The sequence below is a fragment of the Mus pahari genome, chromosome 15 (genome assembly GCF_900095145.1).
Source record: "Mus pahari chromosome 15, PAHARI_EIJ_v1.1, whole genome shotgun sequence".
In the NCBI taxonomy this organism is placed as follows: Eukaryota; Metazoa; Chordata; class Mammalia; order Rodentia; family Muridae; genus Mus; species Mus pahari.
The window spans coordinates 3,492,596-3,513,840 of NC_034604.1; the positions used below are offsets into that span (position 1 = coordinate 3,492,596).

At 44.3% G+C, this 21,245-nt stretch overlaps 1 protein-coding gene across 4 annotated transcripts in view; it reads right to left on the reverse strand.

Moving 5' to 3' along the window:
• Positions 1-20,855, reverse strand: part of Mkx (mohawk homeobox) — a 71,100-nt gene extending 50,245 nt beyond the window's left edge. The window contains exons 1-6 of one of the 4 annotated variants that reach the window (XM_029546707.1): positions 19,390-19,437; positions 18,349-18,614; positions 16,591-16,750; positions 8,139-8,295; positions 7,400-7,735; positions 1,433-1,529 (exon numbers count right to left, since the gene is read on the reverse strand). In XM_029546707.1, the coding sequence (XP_029402567.1) occupies positions 1,433-1,529; positions 7,400-7,735; positions 8,139-8,295; positions 16,591-16,750; positions 18,349-18,614; positions 19,390-19,437 (1,064 nt within the window). Of the gene's footprint in view, positions 1-1,432; positions 1,530-7,399; positions 7,736-8,138; positions 8,296-16,590; positions 16,751-18,348; positions 18,615-19,389; positions 19,438-20,231; positions 20,265-20,512 lie in introns of those variants that run through there. The other 3 variants (XM_021214907.2, XM_029546708.1, XM_029546706.1) reach the window with 3 other exon arrangements.
• Positions 20,856-21,245: the final 390 nt, after the last annotated feature.

The window sequence follows — 21,245 nt, forward strand, 5'->3', positions numbered from 1 at the left end:
ACACACACACACCACACACACACACACACACACACACACACACACACACACACAAATAGTAGTGCACATGAATGAACACACACTGGGAAAAAAACTGCACCCAAAGTAGAAGTTCTGGTATAAACGATCCAAAGAGAAACCTCATGTGCACACAGAGATTCACATGCTGTCCTTCACACATGACCAATGCTCGATGACCAATGCTTCAGTACAAATCTTGAAGTTACTGGTGCAGACCTGATATAATTGATTTTAGCCACTTTAAAAAAAATGCCTGTTAAGGTGTCTTCTAAAATCTTTCCTCTGGTTCATCTACTCAAGTTTCATTGAGAAGTGGGCTGGGCCAAAGCACAGGGTTTCTGGCCCTCGAGCCCTGTTGTGTATGTGACCGTGTAAGTAAGAAAACCTTGGGCAGGACAGACAGGCTTTTGAAGACTTTCGTAGGTTGTCAGAACCAGAGTGTATGAACCAGGTTTTCCTGATGGCTTGCTTGGTTCACTAGCACACCTGGACCTTACTATAGACACCAGCTTAAATTCTGACATAATTGAGTATGCAGGAAATGAAGCAGAAAGGAACATCTTATTTCTTAAGGGCCATCTTCAGCTATGAGAAAACAACAACAGCAAAGGCAGCCAGCCCTTGTCCTTCACAATCTTTTGTGTACTTCTATGGCAACTCCAGTGCCTTGCCTCCAAGTTTGCATGACAGACAGCCTAAATAGTTCCTACATCAGAATATGGCTTTTTCCCCCCCTCTCCATCAAAAGTTTCCCTTTATTTGGGGACATTCACCTCAGTCAAGCACAGGAAAAGCTAAACATGACTAATTCACATCACACAGTTCCAGTGGCCTGCATGTTTTGTCTAGGCCAAATGTGTCTAATTAAGTCATCTTAACAAGAGTAAGTTAAAATGCTCAGCCTCTTGGGAGCAGGTTATGCTGATGAACTGTATACTAACACTGGGGCTCAGAGAAATGTCTGTGTGTCCCAGTCACTTATAAAGAGATTCATTTGTGAGCCAAGAACACTCACACAGACACAGACAGACAAACATGAGCGCACGCAAACACACACACAAATACACAAACAGTGCACACACACACAAATACACAAACAGTACACACACACACAAATACACAAACAGTGCATGCACACACAAATACACAAACAGTACACACACACAAATACACAAACAGTGCACACACACAAATACACAAAAAGTACACACACACAAATACACAAACAGTGCACACACACACACAAATACACAAACAGTGCATGCACACACAAATACACAAACAGTGCACACACACAAATACACAAACAGTGCATGCACACACAAATACACAGTGCATGCACACGCAAATACACAAGCAGCGCACACACACAAATACACACACACACACACACACACACACACACACACACCTTGTTTTCCAGCCAAGTGGAAAGTAGTAGTCCTTAAATGTTATTTCTAGGCTTCCTGATGTCTTCCAATCATCACACTTTTGAGAAAGTTCTTTCCCTGTTTCCATAGAGAAGAAAATTCAATAGGTTTGGTTTTGAGGCATGAGTCAAATTTAAATCCTCTAGGCAAGGTCCTAATGAAGACTTGTTTTATAAGGTGGCAGAGTAAGTTGGTCTTGTACAGAGAATATGAGGAAGAGATTGGACAGAGGGACAAATGATACTAAAGACTTTTACTGTGATTCTTCTGACACAGCTCAGTACTGGGTGTCAGATTGTAACAGAAATTCACTCCAGCAAGGATCTGAACATTCCTTCCTATTCATCGCCCAGCACAATGAGAACGAATCATTGTTTTAATTCACAGGACTTCTTCCCGGGGACACACTGAGTGACTGCTTGCCTTCAGTGTCCTCAATTCATTTAGAACACTGGGAATTCTAATCAGTTGTATTGAAAATATTTCAGTGAATATTTACTTAAGACCTATCATGGCCTTGGCATAATGTCCAAGGCTGCAAAATACAGAGAAACAATGTTTACATAAAGGTCAGCAAAACATCTTTGTACTGATGGTTTTTACTTTATAATGCACAGATTCTCTCCTCCTTCTGATGACTTAATAAGAAATGACCCAAGTTGAGCATGGTGAACTCCCTCTAATCCCAGTGCTCAGAAGGCAGAGGCGAGCCGATCTCTGTAAGTTCTAGACCACTCTGGTATATACAGAGAGACTCTGTCAGGGAAAAAAAAACTATGAAATAGAACTCAGTGCCCCAAGATTCTTCCACACACTAGCTTTCATTTTGAGTCCTGATTCTATATTCTTAATGAAGTACATTCTTAAATAGCTGGAAAAAAAGGTGTAGGGAGATATAATTGCTTAGTCTAGACAAATGAGCAAATCTCTCTTTTAAAATGGAGTTCAAGTCTTTGTAGTACAGCTGGTGGGCTGGGTGAATGAGTGAATGGCTGACTTTAAACATTTCTGTTCTGATGAGGACAGAGACTTAATCAGATGGAAATAAAGGAATTTGGAGTAGGCTTGAATGCCAAGGAAAGCTACAGTGGCTACTCAATAAGCACCCCCGTGCTTCTGTTTCCATAAGAGGTAACCGGGCTATGATAGGGCCATTGCTCAGTCCTTCCCTCAACCTCACCCCAAAAGGCAGCCATTTATTGTTTGGCCCAAAACTTTGCACAACACTTTTAGGCCCTTAGTCTCTCTTAATTCTCCAAGGTTGAACATCAAGAGGTAAAAACCAGATTGTTCTTTTTAAGTTTCCACACACTCATGAAAAGTTAACATGTCTAGGTTGCTTCTCACTGGCTGAATAACTGAAAAGTGGACTTTACTTCTAAGGAGAGCTTGGCAGATGCACAGTGCTTAATATGGACCAAGGACTTTAGGGATGGTTAAAAAAATAAGCAGTGAAAATTCTAAGTCCGAAAAGCATCACCTGCAGGACTAGCATCTCTTCTGACAGTGTATTTTGTCACCTTTGAAAATGGCATGCATTTTCAAAAGCCTCAACACAAAAGAAAAATTATAGGCATATGGCCGTGGTCAATATAAACACATTTATAAGGAACATTTTTTTTTCCCTAAATAAACGTTGCTACTTAACTCACCTCACTAATTGTGTTTTTCTTCCAAGAAACCTTCCTTGTACCCATGTATGCACATTTATTTGTATTATCATAGCTGTATTCCATGTTTCTGCAGTTTGAATGGATCTTGCAACTAGCTCAGTGCTCTGTACCATAAAGAGACTTTTATTTTATCTTAATCTGGTCTGAGATTAGGATTATATTTACATTTTTAAACAGAGACATTTTCTATGGTTTTAAATGTTTCAGAAAATGTGTAAAGCAGAGAATTTATTTACTTGAAGTTTTAAAAAACAAAATCCTAATAGTGCCATCAATTCACAATTTTGGGGCAGCACTGTATTTACTAAAAACTTGAATTTTTCCTGAATTATTTGTCATTTATAAGACTTTCTTGTTTATGAATTTATCATTCATTTTAAGACTAATATAAATGTATTGTGCATACTCAGTTACAGAGGTATACTGTTAAACAACTGTTAACAACTTTTCATGATATGTGTGTGTATGTGTTCAGGTATGTGCTTGTGTTTGCACCTGTGTTTGCACTGTATATGTGTACATATATTAGCCCCAGGTTAATACCTGGAGTGACCCTTAATCACTTGCCTCCCTATCTGTTATAAAAGGACGTCTCAGTTGAAACCAGAGCCTATTGATCCAGCTTGTCTCACTAGCTGGTTTCTATGGAGATTGTCTGCTTTCCAATTGCTGGGAGTTTAGGAGAGCCACCACACCCAAGTGACATCATGTGGGGTTGGGGATCTGAACTATGGTCCTCCTGCTTGTGTAACAGACACCCTAGCTACAGAGTCATCTCCCAGTCCCTTTGTGATAATTTAAATATACATATTTCCTGCTTAATAACTATGCATGTTTCTAACCCCTTTGTCATCTCCAATTTTAATTTGTGACCAGTTTTTTGTTTATGTATTACTGCCTTCAAACTTTTGGTTAATTTATTTTCTCTTTAATTGTAATCCCTTTTTACTTTTGTACTTCTTTTTGATTTATTTTCCTTTCTCTGAAAATATTTCTAAAACTCTGAATTAGCTCTTAACTTCTGCTCAGATCATAGTGGTCAGATATTAATATATTGCTTCTTCATTTTCATTATTGGCTAAGTGGCTTTTTATTTTAACTTCCTCCTAGATCCAGCCCCGCCTTCTGAGGGTGTTTTTGTATTGCCATGTGCTTGGGACGACTTCATGTGAGAGCTAGAGATGCAAATTAAAAACTGTTGACTTGGGTTTAAAGGGTGTCCTGACACTTTAGGAATGCACCACTGTTCACATCTGCAGACGCCTGAGATTTCAGGCTGACCAGTTCGAAGGCTGAAGTTAGTGTGCTAACTGCGGATTCCTTCTTCACACTCTGCTGCCATGTGGGCCCCTCCACAGCACCAGGCTGGGCAAAGGTTAGCAGTCCCGGTAGCAGGGCCAAATGTTTCGTTGCTACTTAGTCAAGGAATGACAGTAGTGAGCTAATCAGTCACAAGAGTTAAACAAGTACCATTCATTATTAGAAAGAGAGAGGCCCCGTAGACAGAGAAGAGCCTGCCATACACAAGCCACACCCTTGTCATGGGAGTGGATGGCAGAGCAGCATCCCTGACTGTGATCTTCTCTTTCTGCCTTCATATGCTTGCTGGTCTCCAAGAAGATCGTTTAGGTCATTTATTTCAGCTGCAAGTTCCACCTAGTGGTCTTTCTGACTTGGTCCATTGTAGGACCAAAGGCAGCCTGTTTTGGTTGAATGAGGTTTGCTCTGGAGACCCAGTAGAAACACAATAGAAAACTCTACAAGGGATGGAACAGCGAGCCACATTCCCAGAGACAGGGGCCTGACACCACAGAGCCCCCAACTCCATAATTCTGTGACTATAAGTCACGAAGACAATGGCCCAAGCTTCTGGCATTCTGGCTAGACTCCACCCCCACAGTAAACCTAACTATAGCCAGGTATGCTCCTCCCCACAGTTACCTGGCAACAGCAAGGTAGCCCAGCCCACTATAAAAGGAGATGATTGGCTCCTCCTCACTTTCTTTAAGCTCTCACCTTTCTTACTTTCATCTCTAGCCTTCCTTCTCTCTCTCTCTCCCTTCCCCCCTCTCTCCATGTGGCCATGACCAGCCTCTCACTTTCTTTTACCTTCTCTCTTTCTCTCTGCCTTTCTACAATAAAGCTCTAAAACCATAGACTGTCTCTGCTCATCAAGCCCCACCCTCCCATACTCCCTCTGTGCTTGAATGATGGGATAGGCTTTCCCCTAAAGAGCAGCATCTAACCTCCCCCTGGCACCTCCTCCAGTCACCAATGGGACCAAAGACTCTTGCCAGAGTGGGAACTACCCGGTGCCTCCTCTCTCCCTGACCTCTCCTCCCTTCCACCCTCGGGATGACAGAGAAGCCCCCAGGATCCCCACTTTGTTCTCAGCTCTTCCACAGTGTCCAGCAGTGTCTGGGATGACGAGAATCTGTTATCTCTGGCCTCTGTGAGGTCCAGAGACCTCAGACTGCCCCTTGTCCACCCCCCACGGGGGGCTGGGTTCTGTGACTCCCCAAAGCCAGACACCAACCCGGGGCCACATGGAAAGTGTGCAGCAGTCCTCCTGCATCTGTACACCCAGAGCCCCAGAACTCTGGTGGGACGTGGGTTTTCTCACGCTCCCTTTATTCCCCCACGCCCACTGACCTACAGTCCCTATCCTATGACATACCTTGAAAAATGAGATTTATAATGAAAAAAAGACTTGAACAAAATCTGACTGGAAAAATCTCTAAAGAGGAGGAATTTCCTACCTCATTCTTCTCCAAAAATATAATTTAGATGTCACACCTGCCATGTTGTTGGCCACATGGTACTCAATAAATTCTTGGAGAAAATACCATTATTGTCAACGGTAGTAGCATAATATAGAAAATAATTGGTGATGGTGGGATAACTATAGGCACTGTTTGTTGGTGGTGGTAGGATAACTACAGGCAATGGTTGTTGTTGTTGGTAGGATAACTACAGGCAATGGTTGTTGTTGTTGGTAGGATAACTACAGGCAATGGTTGTTGGTGGTAGGATAACTAGTATAACTATAAGCATTGGTTAATGGTAGGGTAACTACAGGCAGTAGATACAATCATAGCACTGGCAGAGGTGCCCCTCCTGGAGCCTCTGTGCAGGCTCAGCTGTGCTGTTCACCAGTGACTAACCATTGCGCGTGTTCACGGTTATTTTTCTCACCTGGTTAGGACCGGCTGGTGCTTTCTTGCCTCTAGATCTAACATTAACTCTCATCCACTGCTGTTTTTAGAAGCCAGGCAGCAAATACACCAGATATAGATCTCACCTATCCTTTCTTCCAAAGTAACCCTGCTCAAATACTCTTAAATGCAAATCTCTCTGAGCTAAAGTCAAGACTACTACTTTTCAACAACCTGCTATTCCATCTGGATGTTTTGGACAGGTAGAACTAGCTCACTATTTCTGGAATGAATATAAAATCTTCCATGCTATTACTTGTACTTTCCAGGAATGAAAGAGAAATTTCCAAAGCCACTGGATCCAGGCTTGCGTTTTCCCCTCTGATATCCTGGCACTCATGTTACTCTGTATTCATTTCCTCTCACTTCTATCAATCAACATATGGAAAAGATGTAACAGGAAACATTTGCAAGGCCGGACACAATCAAGCACAACTCTTCACCTTATGGATTACTCACGAAGGGAACATATACCTCCTTTAAATACTGTTATCATCAGGCAGGTGGAATGGCTCCAAGTGCAAGAAAACTTGCTGCACAAGCATAAAGACCCGAGTTCCGATCCCCAGCACCAACATAAAAAGAGTCAGTCGTGATGGGGCTTGTGCCTGTCACCCAGGGCTCGTGTGTCAGAGACATGAACAATTCTGTGAGTCACTGGCTACAAGTCTAAATTTAGGTTCAGACTGAAACCAAGTCTCAAGGCAATAAAGCCAAAAGGCATAGAAGAAGGCGTCTGGCACACATGGGCCCATGTACAGCTGCACACACAAAACGCACAGCAAAGACAGAAATAGTGATATCATGTCATCATAACTAAAATTATCAGTAAGAATGAAAATGCTTGTCCTTACTATTAAAGAAAAAGTCTCAAGGCTCTCTGACACCAGCACCTGCTAACAAATATATCTATTGCCAGTTTAAAACAAATCAAAAGTTTTGCATAAAAATTGTAGCAATCCACATATCACAGCTTTCTTATACCTCTTACAATAAACCTCTACATTACTGCTTTTTATCTGTCTTACACAGGTCACCATAGAACAAAGCAAGGGCTTACCTGTGCGATAGACAAAGGTGCCTTCAGTTTCTGATGATGATGGAGACACCAGCTCTTCTTCAAATTCGTTGGAGCTAAAAGACCCCGAATGGTTCCTTCGCCTTGTTTTCCCCATCATGGCAGTGCTGGTGGCCATGACATGTCTCAAAGAGTCGTTAAGGTAACGGTTCAACAAGCTGCTCTTATACTTGGGCGGTGACACGTAATCCTCAGCAGCCCTTGACTCTGGTCTTCCGCCAGCTTTTATTGCTGAGTTCTCCCCTTTAATCACAGTGTGGTGGGCAGGGGTGCTATAGCCCTCTTCGTTCATGTGATTTCTTGGGGGATTTTCTCCATCTAAGGGGGGAAATATCACCAACTCGTATTTGCACATACTTTCCCCAGCTGCTCAACTGTCACACTTAGTCATCAAAAATATACACAACAGAAGAATATATGCCATATGTAAAATTATTTTTATATATGATTAATTTTTAGGTAGAGAGAAGCAGTAACCTACATGATTGTTCCCTAGAGTATTTAATTTTGATGAAAATGCTTTTCCTCCACATGGCAGATCTATAAACAGAGGAAATGGCTATAACTTCTGTTGCTTTATAAAACTGTAAAGATGAAGTTGCCTTATGCAATAGAAAACGATCTGTGGACTAGAATATCCTGTGGGGTCATTAAGACTGCACCTAGGGTGAACTTGTTGCAAAAGCAAAGCAAAGACAGGAAAACAAAAACCTGAACGAACCTTCAGAGCAGGAGTCGCCATCGCTGCTCACACTGAGCCGTTCAGCGTTGCCCTGAACATACTTGTTGTATAACTTTATTCTTAAGGCCCAACTTAAATCTGGCTGCCGGACAGTGTTCTTCAGCCGACGTCTAGCATTAGCGAACCAATTTGACACCTAAAACGGCATTAGTTTTTCAATTAACAGTGCATTAAAACATAGTGGGCTAATATCCACTTATCAGTGAGTGCATACCATGTGTGTTCTTTTGTGTTTGGATTACCTCACTCAGGACGATATTTTCTAGTTGTATCCGTTTGCCTAAGAATTTCATGAATTCATTGTTTTTAAGAGCTAACGTTATTTTTAAGAGCTCCATTGTGTAAATATACCACACTTTCTGTATCCATTCCTCTGTTGAAGGACATCTGGGTTCTTTCCAGCATCTGGGTACTATAAATAAGGCTGCTATGAACATAGTGGAGCATGTGTCCTTGTTATATGCTGGAGCATCTTTTGGGTATATGCCCAGGAGTGGTATAGCTGGATCCTCACATAATACTATGTCCAATTTTCTGAGAAACAGCCTGACTGATTTTCAGAGTGGTTGTACCAGCTTGCAATCCCACCAACAATGGAGGAGTGTTCCTCTTTCTTCACACCACTGCCAGCATCTGCTGTCACTTGAGTTTTTTATTTTAGCCATTCTGACTGGTGTGAGGTGGAATCTCAGGGTTGTTTTGATTAGCCTAAAAGCTTGGAATACCCAAGATACAATTCACAGACCACATGAAGCTCAAGAAGGAAGCCCACATGGTAGGTGATTTGGTCCTTCTTAGAAAGGGGAACAATACTCATGGGAGGAAATACGAAGACAAAGTGTGGAACAAAGACTGAAGGAAAAGCCATCCAAAGACTGCCCCACCTGGAGATCCATCCCATATTCAGTCACCAAACCCAGACACTATTGTGGATGCCAACAAGTGCATGCTGTCAGGAGCCTGATATCAGTATCTTCTGAGAGGCTCTGCCAAAGCTTGACAAATATAGATGTGGATGCTCACAGCCAACCATTGGACTGAGCACAGGGTCCTCAATGGAGTAGTTAGAGAAAGGACTGAAGGAGCTGAAGGGGTTTGCAACTCCATAGGAAGAACAATAAAATCAACCAACCAGACACCCCAGAGCTCCCAGGGACTCAACCACCAACCAAAGAGTACACATTGAGGGACCCATGGCTCCAGCTGCATGTGTGGCAGAGGATGGCCTTGTTGGACATCAATGGGAGGAGAGGCCCTTGGTCCTGTGAAGGCTCGATGTCCCAGTGTAGGGGAATTCAAGGGTGGGGAGGGAGGCAGGAGTGGGTGGGTGGGTGCGGGAACACCCTGATAGAAACAGGGGAGGGGGTATGGGATGGGGGCTTCGGGGGAGGGAACCAGGAAAAGGGATAACATTTGAAATGTAAACAAAGGAAAAAATCCAATAAAAATAAAAACAAAAACAAAACAAAAAAACAACAAACAACAAACATGGTGGTGGTGGCCATGCAATTGCTTTCTTTTAAAGGACCCAAGGCCAGGGTTGTTGGAATGCACCCATGGTCTTAGCCACTTGGGAGGCTGCAGCAGGAGAATCACTTGAGGCCAGGTTTGGGAACAGTGGGAGGTTTTATCTCAAAAGAGACAGGGGAGGGGAGAGAGGAAAAGAAAGAGAGGGAGTTGAAGGACAAATGATATAAGACTCCACAAACATAAGGAATAGAAAAGTTAATGATGATATTGAGAGGACTAACTTGTTTTCTTGAAATTTTGAAAAGTAAGAGAGCCTTCTGAGGATGAGCCAGTGTGTCCTGACTGGGAAATGTCTAAGTTAAGGTACTAAAGAAGCACAGGGATGAATATCCAACAGAAGAACAAAAGGCACACCTGAGACTTAAGCAGAGGTAGGGTAAGGGTTCAGACTCACAGGCTCAGAGGGAGGTGAAGGCTACATGTGAGCAGGCTTAATGAAGACAGTGGACAGCCAAGCTTTGGAGGCCAACTGAGGAGATTGGACACTTAGCAGAGGAGCGTGCAATCGGAGCAGTGAGGAGAAGGAGGCCAAGGAGTATCCTGCTTGACACTGAAAGTCCATTGTTTTGTATTTACATCAGTGAAGACACACACACACACACACACACACACACACACACACATACACAAAAGATACTTGAAGGCAGAGAAAAATTACTTTCACTCTTTCTTTAAGGAGCCATTGAGTTCCCAGAGGAAAAATTGTACTTTTCTCATAAAATATCAGGATATCAACAGCATATAACTGTTTCAGAGAAAAAAAAAGGTAAAAGAACAATACTTGCTTTTAAAAATATAAACTATATAAATATAATTACTTTTTCTGTGAATTTGTCTCAGAACACAATCTTCTATTATTACAGTGGTTTGTGTGACAATATTTTCACTGGAAGATTTTTTTCTTTCTCAGTCATTGTATAAAATACACTTAAGGTATTTATAGTACAGTGTAAGTGCTATAAATACAAAATAAGTAGCTTTGGAAATTGCTTGATTCCTAATTATTATTGTGATTTCTGCTTTAAAAGGTAAAATTACATTTTTCTCCTTCCATGTCTAGCATGTACTGTTTTATTCACATAAATTCAACATGACACACTCATATTGTCCCTTCTGCCAAGATGGCTGTCCTTTCACACTGTGTCAGGTCATAGTCTTAGTCTTCATCGACTTCTATTCTTGTCAAACTGAGCTGTTATTCAATAGGTCTTTAAATTCTCAGGCTTTCTTTTCCACACATCGGCACCTTCATTTATTCAGCAAAGAGACAGTGAGCAACTATTGCATACTCACTGTGCTATGAAGTGCAGGCCTTGACAAGGCCATACCAACACACATGAATCTACAAACATCACACACTTGCCTGAACCCCTATAGTAAAAGTGATCATCTGAGACCGCAGGCAGTCATTGACCATGGAGGCAGGAGCACCTGGTCTCTTGCTCACTAACTTTCCTTCCCACCTCTCATTCTCTCACTCACTGAACAAAGATTCATGCAATCCCCTGACTACTGCTAAGGTACTTTAAAAACATTCTTCCAAACTTCCCTAGTCTCCATTCTGTTCTCTCATATGGGTCTTTGCAACTACTATCAAATTCAATAGTAATGCATTATTTTGACTTAATCAGTTCACTTCCTCAAGTCATTATTAATGCCCTGCTGTCCTGTGACTATGGAGTACTGAAAGTGCCTTGTCTGAATTTTTCTAAAAACATGCCATGTCATGTAGACTTAGTTCATTCATTCCCACTTTTTCTGAGCTTCACCTACACACCGAGGGGCTGGAATGTAACACAGTGGTAGAGCAACTGCCTAGCAAATGCAAAGCTCTGGGTTTGATGCTTAGCAAAACAGAAAAGATTCAAAGATGCATCAGGTGTTTCCTAACATTTTTGAGAGCTGTGAAACAACTGTCACTCACTATCTGCCAATCACCTTGTAGCCTGCCTCCTTCTTACCTATTGTATGTGACTATACTTCTCATACAGAGGAGGCATCTTCTCCTGTGTCTATATCACATTTCATAGGGCCCAGCACCAAACTTTTTTCTGTTACTTTCCTTACTAAACAACATTCAATTAATACTGCACTAGTTAGACCTAACCGATGTCACTAGCTTGCTTTATATCTACATGGTGCAGAGTAAAACCCAATTCTCAGAACATTTCATATAATAAGAGTAGAATGGCCTTCTAGTTAAAAAACAAACATTAGTTCACTATGATTCTGATGTATAAAAATAGAAGAAAGGCTGGGCATGGTGGCGCACGCCTTTAATCCCAGCACTTGGGAGGCAGAGGCAGGCGAATTTCTCAGTTCAAGGCCAGGCTGGTCTACAAAGTGAGTTCCAGGACAGCCAGGGCTACACAGAGAAACCCTGTCTCAAAAAACAAAACAAAAAACAAAAAAGAAAAAAGAAAAAACAAACAACAAAAATGTACATGTAAATGTCATGGGTATTAACTGGCTTTTCACAATTAGGGACCATCTACCTTTAAATGTGTTATATACTCGTAGCACTTAAACTACTATAATAACATTGGAGAATTCCCAGACTAGTCTGTGTTATCTAACAAAGGATTTTTTAAACTGGTTTTCTAAGTTCAATTGGTGTCCAGTATACTAGCGTGCAGATACCGCTGTATTTATCACTAGAAATGTACAGTACAATTTAACAGCGAAGTGCACAATGAGGTGTTTCATGTTGACTTCCATGAGCAGCAGAGTTACTGGTGGTTGATTAAATTGCACTTTTTTTTTTGCAATTTTCCTCATGACTTAATGGAAATGTCTTGTGTCACGGACAAAAATAAAAATATAAACTCACATTTTCTACATTTTACACCTGCTTCAGACTCCTTCATATTCATGACTATTTTCTTACTAAGGGTGGGTTCTGGAACAGCATTTAAATGTCAGAAGTGCCTTTTAAACTCTATATTTTAAAAATGAAAGCTTAGAGAACTGAATATTTAGAAGCTGGAGGAGAAGAAAAAAAAAAAAAAACCTGCTTTCTGCCATCTTCACCAAAGGTTTGCCAAGTGGACAGAGAAGTTTTTTTGTTTGTTTGTTTGCTTTGAGACAGGGTTTCTCTGTGTAGCCCTGGCTGGCTGTCCTGGAACTCACTTTGTAGACTAGGCTGGCCTTGAACTCTGAAATCCGCCTACTTCTGCCTCCTAAGTGCTGGTATTAAAGGCATGTGCCACCACTGCCCAGCAACACTTGGAATGATGTATAAGGTCTCATATAAGACTTTGTTCGGCAAAAGCAGTTATGCCAATGTTGGAAGCAAATTTTTTTGTAGAACTGTGATTTTACCAAGCGTCCAGGAACACATCACAGGAATGTGAAATTATAGTCTCAGAAGAGGCCCAGACACCTAGTCATTACTCCTTGTTGAGCTACAAATCTCATAATAACACCAGCTTTCCATGTCACACTACTCAGTACTGCTACACAGCAACACAAGCTATTCCTATTCGGGGAGTACACAGCACATTTTTATAATACATGAACACTGTTAGTGACAGGCACCACACCTAGTGTAGTATTTTGTTTGGTTGACATCAAAGCATGCCACAAAATCCTTAATTTTGACCAAAATGCTTCTTATGATGTCATAAGGATGATACCACATGCAAACAGGAGTTAAAGACTCCTAGCAAATTAGGGCCAAACTGTTAGGGTCAGTGAATGACAATAAATGAGCCACATGGCCCATTTACTCGCTTCTGTTCCATTTTCCCAAGGATGAAGACTGTAGGTATTAACCAATGTCCTCTGGAATTCTGTGTAGCAGAAAAAGTACTAAAACATATTTCCACCTTTTTCCTTGTAGGCTTCATGGGAGATTAGGAAAAGCAGGTTTCATAACCTTCCTCAGCAGCGTAAGAGGAGCAAAGGAACTCAAAATTACTGTGTAGGAAGCCTGGCACACACTCAGAGGAAAACGTTAAATTAAGAATAAGTGTCTAAACATAGAGCATCTTGTTGAGGAATAAAATAGTCTTGGGGGCAAGAGAAGGCCCTGCAGTCAACATGAACCAAGGACTTAGAAATAAAAGCAGCTTTCCATAACTGCCTGCAGGCATATGTATTAGTAGACAATTAAAGTGAGTCCTTCTTGAGCCTGGTCATCCTCCAATAGGAAAAGCTAAGAAGCTGCCCTGTACATGTTTCCTGCAGTATTCTACGACCAGCCAGAGCTCGAGGCTTCCGAGAATGGCCAGAGAGACCTTCTAGAAAGCTATGCATGACTTTAAGGTCATTTCCCAGAAGAAAGCTATTCATAGGGATGGATAGTGTGCTGCAGGGAATGAGCAATGCTGTGGAGTGGACCCTGTGAGGAAGAGAAGACACTCTTCTCTGGAAAGCTGGCCCCACAGGAGAGCCTGACTCAGGACACGGAGTCTAATTCTCAGGTATCAAACACTTGACTCATCAGTTCTTCGCTTTGCCTCCAGAAGTGTAAAGTATTTGCATAATTGATGCAGTTTCTAAAACTGCACTATGCTTTGGATGTTATTTTTGACTTACATAAATTCCTATATATAAAAACAGATAGGTGGATGTGTAGCTATATGTATGTGCACATGATGTATGTTCTTTACATATGCTGTTGTGCGTAGTTGAAAGTAACTTAACCTAAGATGGATTATAAGTAAGATCCCTGGGTGGTAATTTTATGCATTCAATTTTTTCCATGTATCACTTTTAAAAAGTTTAAGAAATTTATCATACTGACAACAATTAAAAAGCTATTATCATACATGTATTATTTATTATTGTAAACAATCTTTACTCCATTTAAGAATTACATATTTTTTATTCTCTGTTCTGTTTTATTCTTTTGTTCAAAAATTTTTGAACAAAAAAATTTCACATAATTTTTTTTAAAAATTTAATGTTACCAAAATATAAGTATGAAAGCAGTTCTTTGTATTAAAATTATCATTATAAGTGGCAAATTAGCTGGGCAGTGGTGGCGCATGCATTTAATCCCAGCACTTGGGAGGCAGAGGCAGGCAGATTTCTGAGTTTGAGGGCAGCCTGGTTATACAGCCTGGAGTGAGCTCCAGGACAGCCAGGGTTATACAGAGAAACACTGTCTCAAAAAACCAAAAAATAAATAAATAATTAAAATAAAATAAAAGTGACAAATTACTACATAAATAAATTAAAAATACAACTTCGTATTGCAGTTTTCCCAAGATAACAATTAATATATAGTAGTTTAATTTTCTCACTTAAAGCTGTTTAAAAAAAACTTGTCGAATAGACTTATTTTACATATGAACAGCAGTGAAGCCATATCATAACCAAAATAATGTACTATTTTATTGTTGAACTCACTGCTAGTATCAAGCACCTCTTTAAGTGGGCATATGTCCAGAACAAGTAACAGGCCTGTTTAAATTGACATTGGAGCATATACATTTATTTTCATAAGTCAATTTTTTTTTCTGATTGTAATAATTTATTTAGAAACTGCTTTTGCAAAGTTCACAGTTTTGTGCTAAATGGATCTCAAGCCAAGAATACAGAATTGGTTTTTGCCTCCAGTGCTGTGGCAAATCACCATTATTACAATTTCCTGTTACTAGGAAGGAAAGCAGATGTTTTTCTCTAAAATTGTATTCTGAAAATAAGCAGAAAAGTACATGGTAGAATTTTGTGGAGAGTTGCTACAAGCCAACACAAATGCTCTGTCAAACCTTCCAGTAATTCTTAAATACTCTGGAGATTTTTATTTTATCGAGTGCAGTTTTATCTTGGATCTCACAGTATCCTTTTGTCATATGTTTGATGAAATGCTCAAACTTTCACGCATGTGCTACTGTAATATAAAAACAATTCCCAGTTTCTGTAATATAAAGAACTTTCCAGCTCACCCTGTGGACTCGTCATTCTGAATCTGTTGTTTACATAAAAGTTTGCATTACTACATTTAGTAAAGAACACTGCAGTGTGATGGAAAAGCATTTAATCTGGGATTTGTTATCTGGAGTCCTCTGCCTGCAGCTTACGCTCACCTTGGTAAAACACTGATAGTAACTGCTCTGTAGCCTGTGTTTGGGAGAATACTAAATACTGATTGTGGGGAAAAAAAAAAAGGTCTAGTTAAATATAAAGCAGTGTTTTTGTTCACTAGAAGAGAAACATGCTGGCATAGGTGGCAACAAGAACCAGCCACTCACACTCTGGGGTCTTCTCTCCCTAGCCCAACAGAAAGCAAAGTGTTGGGGCCAGGAGGAGGCAGCATTTAAAAGCCTCTTCCCACCCTTCCTGTTTTCCGACCTCCCTCTGAATAATATTTACTTAGTATGTACATGAGTTTTAGCTTGGGGTCCAATATGCACCTGCAGGCTCCTGGGTTCTCAGGCTGAATCAGAGTCCTCAGTGTCACTTGGGAACGCGTTAGAAATGCACATTATGGCCCCAACCCAGAACTACAAAATCAGGAACAGTGAGTAGAGCAGGATACAATCTGTGCTCTAAGTATACTTCCTGGTAATTGATACACACTAATGACAGAAAATAACTGTAAGTATACCATCCCTATCCATCATTGCTCTTAAATCCAGATTCCTACCCATTTTTGTATCACATTGCAGCTGGTCTTCCATTCCCTCCACCCGCAACAAGGCATCATGGAAATTCCTGCTGGACCCAACCATTTGCACTGAGATGTTTGATAGGGGTGAAATCCTTTTGCCATGACAGGACCTGGCACCTGTGCCTAGCCCTCATCCTCCGTGGCAACAGAAGGCTAAGATCTGGACCTGCCTCTGAACTCGGAGGCACTATCCTAGGAAGGATGAGGTGCAATGGCAGGAGCACGGTGTTTCTGCTTCCCAGCCACTAGAGGGGAGACCTAATTTGGAGGAGTCTGGATTACCTGCACTAGCGTCATCTGTGAGCCTAGGGCCAAGAGTATCTTCTCAGTCTTCGTAGGGTACGGGTTGTCACGGTGCTTGTAAAGCCACTGCTTAAGAGGACGCGCCATGTCTTGCAGGGCCTGTCGCTTATGTCTCACCTTCCCTCCATTCTGCCGGGCCCTGGGACACGTGGAGAGGAGAGGGACATGTTAGTGGAACCTTATGGGTGGCCGCATTTCTGAGATGTCAGCACCCAGACCGGGATTAATCATAGAGCGCCCCATCTCACAACCTCCCAGCAACCCGAGCTATTTATACTAAAGCAATTCAGCTCTAACAGCCCCCAAAGTTAGGGCAAAGCAAGAAAAGGAAACCACAATTTCTCAGTGTGAGCTCCAGTTCCTATACATCTTTCTGAATAGCCTGCTGGCCACAGAATCACGCGCCAAATGCAAGGCTTTACATTTATACTGAAAGGGGGAGCTATTTTGATCCCAGTAAGGCAGGGATGTAGGGGTAAGGACGAATGCCACGTGGTTGGAAAACCATTCACTAGACTGCAGATCTGGACTTAGAGCTGACTCTTTCTTCGACCTCTCCTTCAGGCCATTGAGTCCTGATCTGAGAGGAGGGCCAACCCTCCAAGTTCTCTTGCTCGGGTCCTGGGCCTGTGGGTTGCCAGTGGTCAGGGAACACACACTGGACTCCGGAAACAAAGCGAAGGATGATGGCTGCCTAGGTTCTGTGAACTCCGGTTTGTTTCATTTAATGCTCTGAAAATGCAAGAAGCTGGAAAAGGAGCAGACCCTACAAAAGCGCTCTAAGGCCTTTCCCTCTTTAAGAACGTGAAAAGCGCAGATCGTTGTACCAATAGCTAAAGGTTTGTAAAAGACCTCAGGAAAGCAGACTCCTTGAAGGAACACTCAGCAGCTGGCCCTGGAGCCCGCACTGGGTGCTGCGCTCCCGGGAGGCTCCGGGAGGTGTCGCCGCGCATCTGAAAGCACTCCCAGCCCCAGTTCCCGCTTTTGCGACTGCGCCCCTGCCTCAAGGGCGTGAGCGTCTTCAAACTCTGAAATGCTTTTCCACCCGCGCTCACTGGTAGTAACAGCCTGAGCAAGCCCAATCTCTTTTTTTACCAACCGGCAGTCCTGCAAAATAAGCAGCTGGTGCTGTGGTTCTAGAGAGGGCCGACTGCTTTAGGTGCCGCAAGAATCTTGCCTGGCACACACTGCGCCGCACACCCCAGGTCTGGAGCAGAGGGCTCGCCCTGGAGTTCCTGGGTCTCGACAACCCTCTGAGCCCCAGGAACCGAATGCCTCCGAGTCAGCAGCCTTTTTCTCCGGGCTCGCCGCGGGCCCCGCCGAGCTGTGTAAGCGAAGGACACCCTGGGAGAGTACACCTTCCCAAAACTTAGTCCCAGGCCGGGGTAAGATCCTCAGACTACAGAAGAGGAAGCGTCCGAGGTCTCACCTGGGAACCATCTGTTTGAAGCCACCTTGTCACAGCACACAGCGCTCAGTCTGCTCCTGCTATACTACAGAAGCAAGAAACTACGCCGGGTCCTTGAGTACCAGGGAACTCAAGGTGCGGGAAGACTAGGCACCGACTCAATTTTTTTCAAGCCTCTTTTGAACTGTTCTAAGGAATTAATCCTCCCAGTTTTGAGGCGGTAAATCCTGGAAGCTGTGGACTCCTGATCTTGTTATACTTCACCCACCCGCTTTTCGCCGCCCCTACCCTTTCGGATTAGCTGGTCGGCACCCCGAGCATGAGCATACCCTGTCCTCCGGTGTCTCAGGCTGAGGTTGTCCTTGAGGGGCGGGCCGTCTGGCATGTCCACCTCCGGTCCTGTGTGTGAATTGTCCAGGAAACCACTGAATGTCCGGCTGCCACGTTCCCGATCTGGGGTGCCTCGGTCTTCAAAAAGCACGGCTCCGCCGAGCTTGTTGAAGACGATGGTGTTCATGATGGGGGCAGGCAGGGACACGGGGCCTTGCCGCAGAGCCTCGGAGTCCACCAGAAGCTCCGCAGCAGGGCTCGGGTTCTAGAAGATCGAGACGCAGCCTGTTACTTCCAACCATTCCCAGGTTCCCGCAACTCAGGAGCCCGGAATTTGGTATGGCTGCTGGGTTGCTGAGCTGAAGGGAGGGGCTGTACTGGTGCCAATGACCAGGGAACACTCTTCTTCCATACCTTGCTACCTACACACTGGGACAGTTCCCTACCCTGCTTCTCTGGCCAATCAAGCTCTCACACCTCTAGGAACTTCAAACAAATAATTTACCTAGTGAAGAAAAGCAATTTCTAACAGAGACATAATCAGGACAGCAAAGAGGAGTAAACAAGTAAGGGAAATGTTCATTAAGCGCCACACAGATTAAAGCCTCTTCTGGGGTATCCAGAGGTTGGAAGGAAGAGACGGTTTAAAATAACATGAATGAATAATTGAGTCCACAAAGACATGTCAATGCGCTTTAGATCTTGGTGTCAGGATTTTCATGTTTTCTAGATCCTAGCCCTTATGATGGAGACCCCTGCGTCTTTCGGTTAAGCTCTCAGGTGTTATCCCATGGCAATGGGAAGTTAGGAATAGAACCCCAAACCTGAAAATTAAATGGTCTAAGGACAAAGATGTCAAAGATTTCCCCACCCCCACCCCCAATCTTGCTAGGGAACTCCGAGGGAAGGTGCCAGATCCCGTGTCTCTGAGGATTACAGTCTACAGGAATTCGAGCCCATTTCGGACGCCGGGAGCCTCCAAGTTGGCAGAGAGCCGCATACCTTTCAGACCGTGGGCTCCAGGACAGCCCGGGGCTCACCTCTGGAGTTGGAGTGCCTTGGGGCCGTAGCCCGCCAGGTGCGGACATTCGAAGCAAGGCCGCGTGGCTGCAGAATACAGCCACAATACTGTTGCGATAATCGGAACAAGCCACTGGCAGTATCTCCCTCCTACATCCTCCCAACTCCGCGCAACTACGGGTAGCTCGTTCAACCCACTGCCAGCATTCCCTCAACACACACACACACACACACACACACACACACACACACACACAGAGCTTCTCGAATACGCAGCGCCTACACTCGCCAACTGACCCCTCCCCTTCCTCTTGTCGCCGCAGTGGCTGCTACTGCTACACGCGACTTTTAGGACAGGGCACAGCAACTAGGTGACAGCCACGGTCAGTATAGGTGTGGAAAGTGAAGTCAGACCTCTGGTGGCCGCTGCGTTGTGCCCTAGGGTTGAATCCTGCGCAGGCGGGTAAGGGCCTGGAGTGCGCACCCCGCCTCGTGGGTAAGTGTCAAAGCAAGTTTGGGAGCTTGACTCCCCCATCCCAGTGATTAGTGTCCATTCCTCTTTGTGGGTTCAAGCTTCTTTCCCCCATGCCATTACACTTCTTTCCACCAACCCAGTCCTAAACGCAACAGCGCACTTTCCCAAGCAAAGCCTTGGTGAGCTTTGCCACCTAGGACCTTTCCCACAGTCTGCAAACACCGCCATGCTCTAATTCTGCGACTGCAGGCGCCGTGGCGTGAGAGCCCTGAACTATTGCAACGGGCAGGAGGCAGGAGGCAGTGGAGACCTGCGGTTTCTAATTCTTCCTGGGCTCCCGCGGGAGGTCCCCAACACCCCATATCAACCCCTGTGCTCTACACTTACCAAGATTCGCTCCTAGCAGTGCTGACGAGCGCGATCCCAGCAGAACTGCCGGGCGGATAATTAAAAAGCAAAGCGAGGGCGGCCAGGTGGGTTACTAGCTGCTTCCCAGACCCACCCTCTAGCTTTGACCAACACTAGGAGCGCGTCCCCCCACTAGATCTCAGACGGAGGTGGGGGAGGGGAGGGCAGAGCCGGGGCATGCAGAAAGCAGAGAAGTCGCGGCGCCACAGCCTTCGTTAGCCTAGGGTTCAACGCTCGGTGAAGGGAAGAAAAGGCCGTACCTGTGGCCGCGGAGTCGGCAGCCAGCGGCTGACTGTCCTGTCTTGGGACTAGGCACACTCCCATCCCCACCGCATGTTCTCGGCGCAGGCTCCGACGCGTTCACCGGGGCCACCAGAGTCGTCTCGGCTTTATTTACCCAGACGGATGCGCGCGGCCCAGGAACCGGAATACCGAAGCCTTCTCATGTTTCCCGACTGTCCGGCCCAGCCTGCGAACATCCCGCGGGCGCGGTATCCATGTTCCCGGGCGGCGAGAGAGGAAGCGATCGCGCCGGCCCGGCTGCGGGCGCTGCAGTTAACCCCTCTGGTAGACTCAGCCGCCGGCCACGCCGGGAGCCCCAGGCTGTCGCATCCTCCCAGCGGGGTACCGCTCCCTGGTGCTTTCGCCTAGCAGCGCCCAGCAAGACCAGCTCTTTCCTTTTGCGCTCAGAGGAGTAATCCGAGAAGCTGCCCGGAGCCTGGGGCTCGCGAAAACAGGACAGAGGTTGCGGTGCAAATCCTGCGTCTTTGCTCCTAGTGTCGGAAATGTCACCAACCGAGGCCTGGAGCAAGGAGGTGGCGGAGACGCCCCAGGTGTTTCCCTCCGGATTAGCTGGAGGTTTAGAGCTTCTTGCACCTGGGGACCCCTTTTGGTGTCGCTGGGCTGGCCTGCAAAGTCCAGGGTGTGGAGGTCAAGGCCAGGCAAACGTCACTTGCACTGCAGAGGTTGAGATGCCTGCAGGTAGAGGTGGGG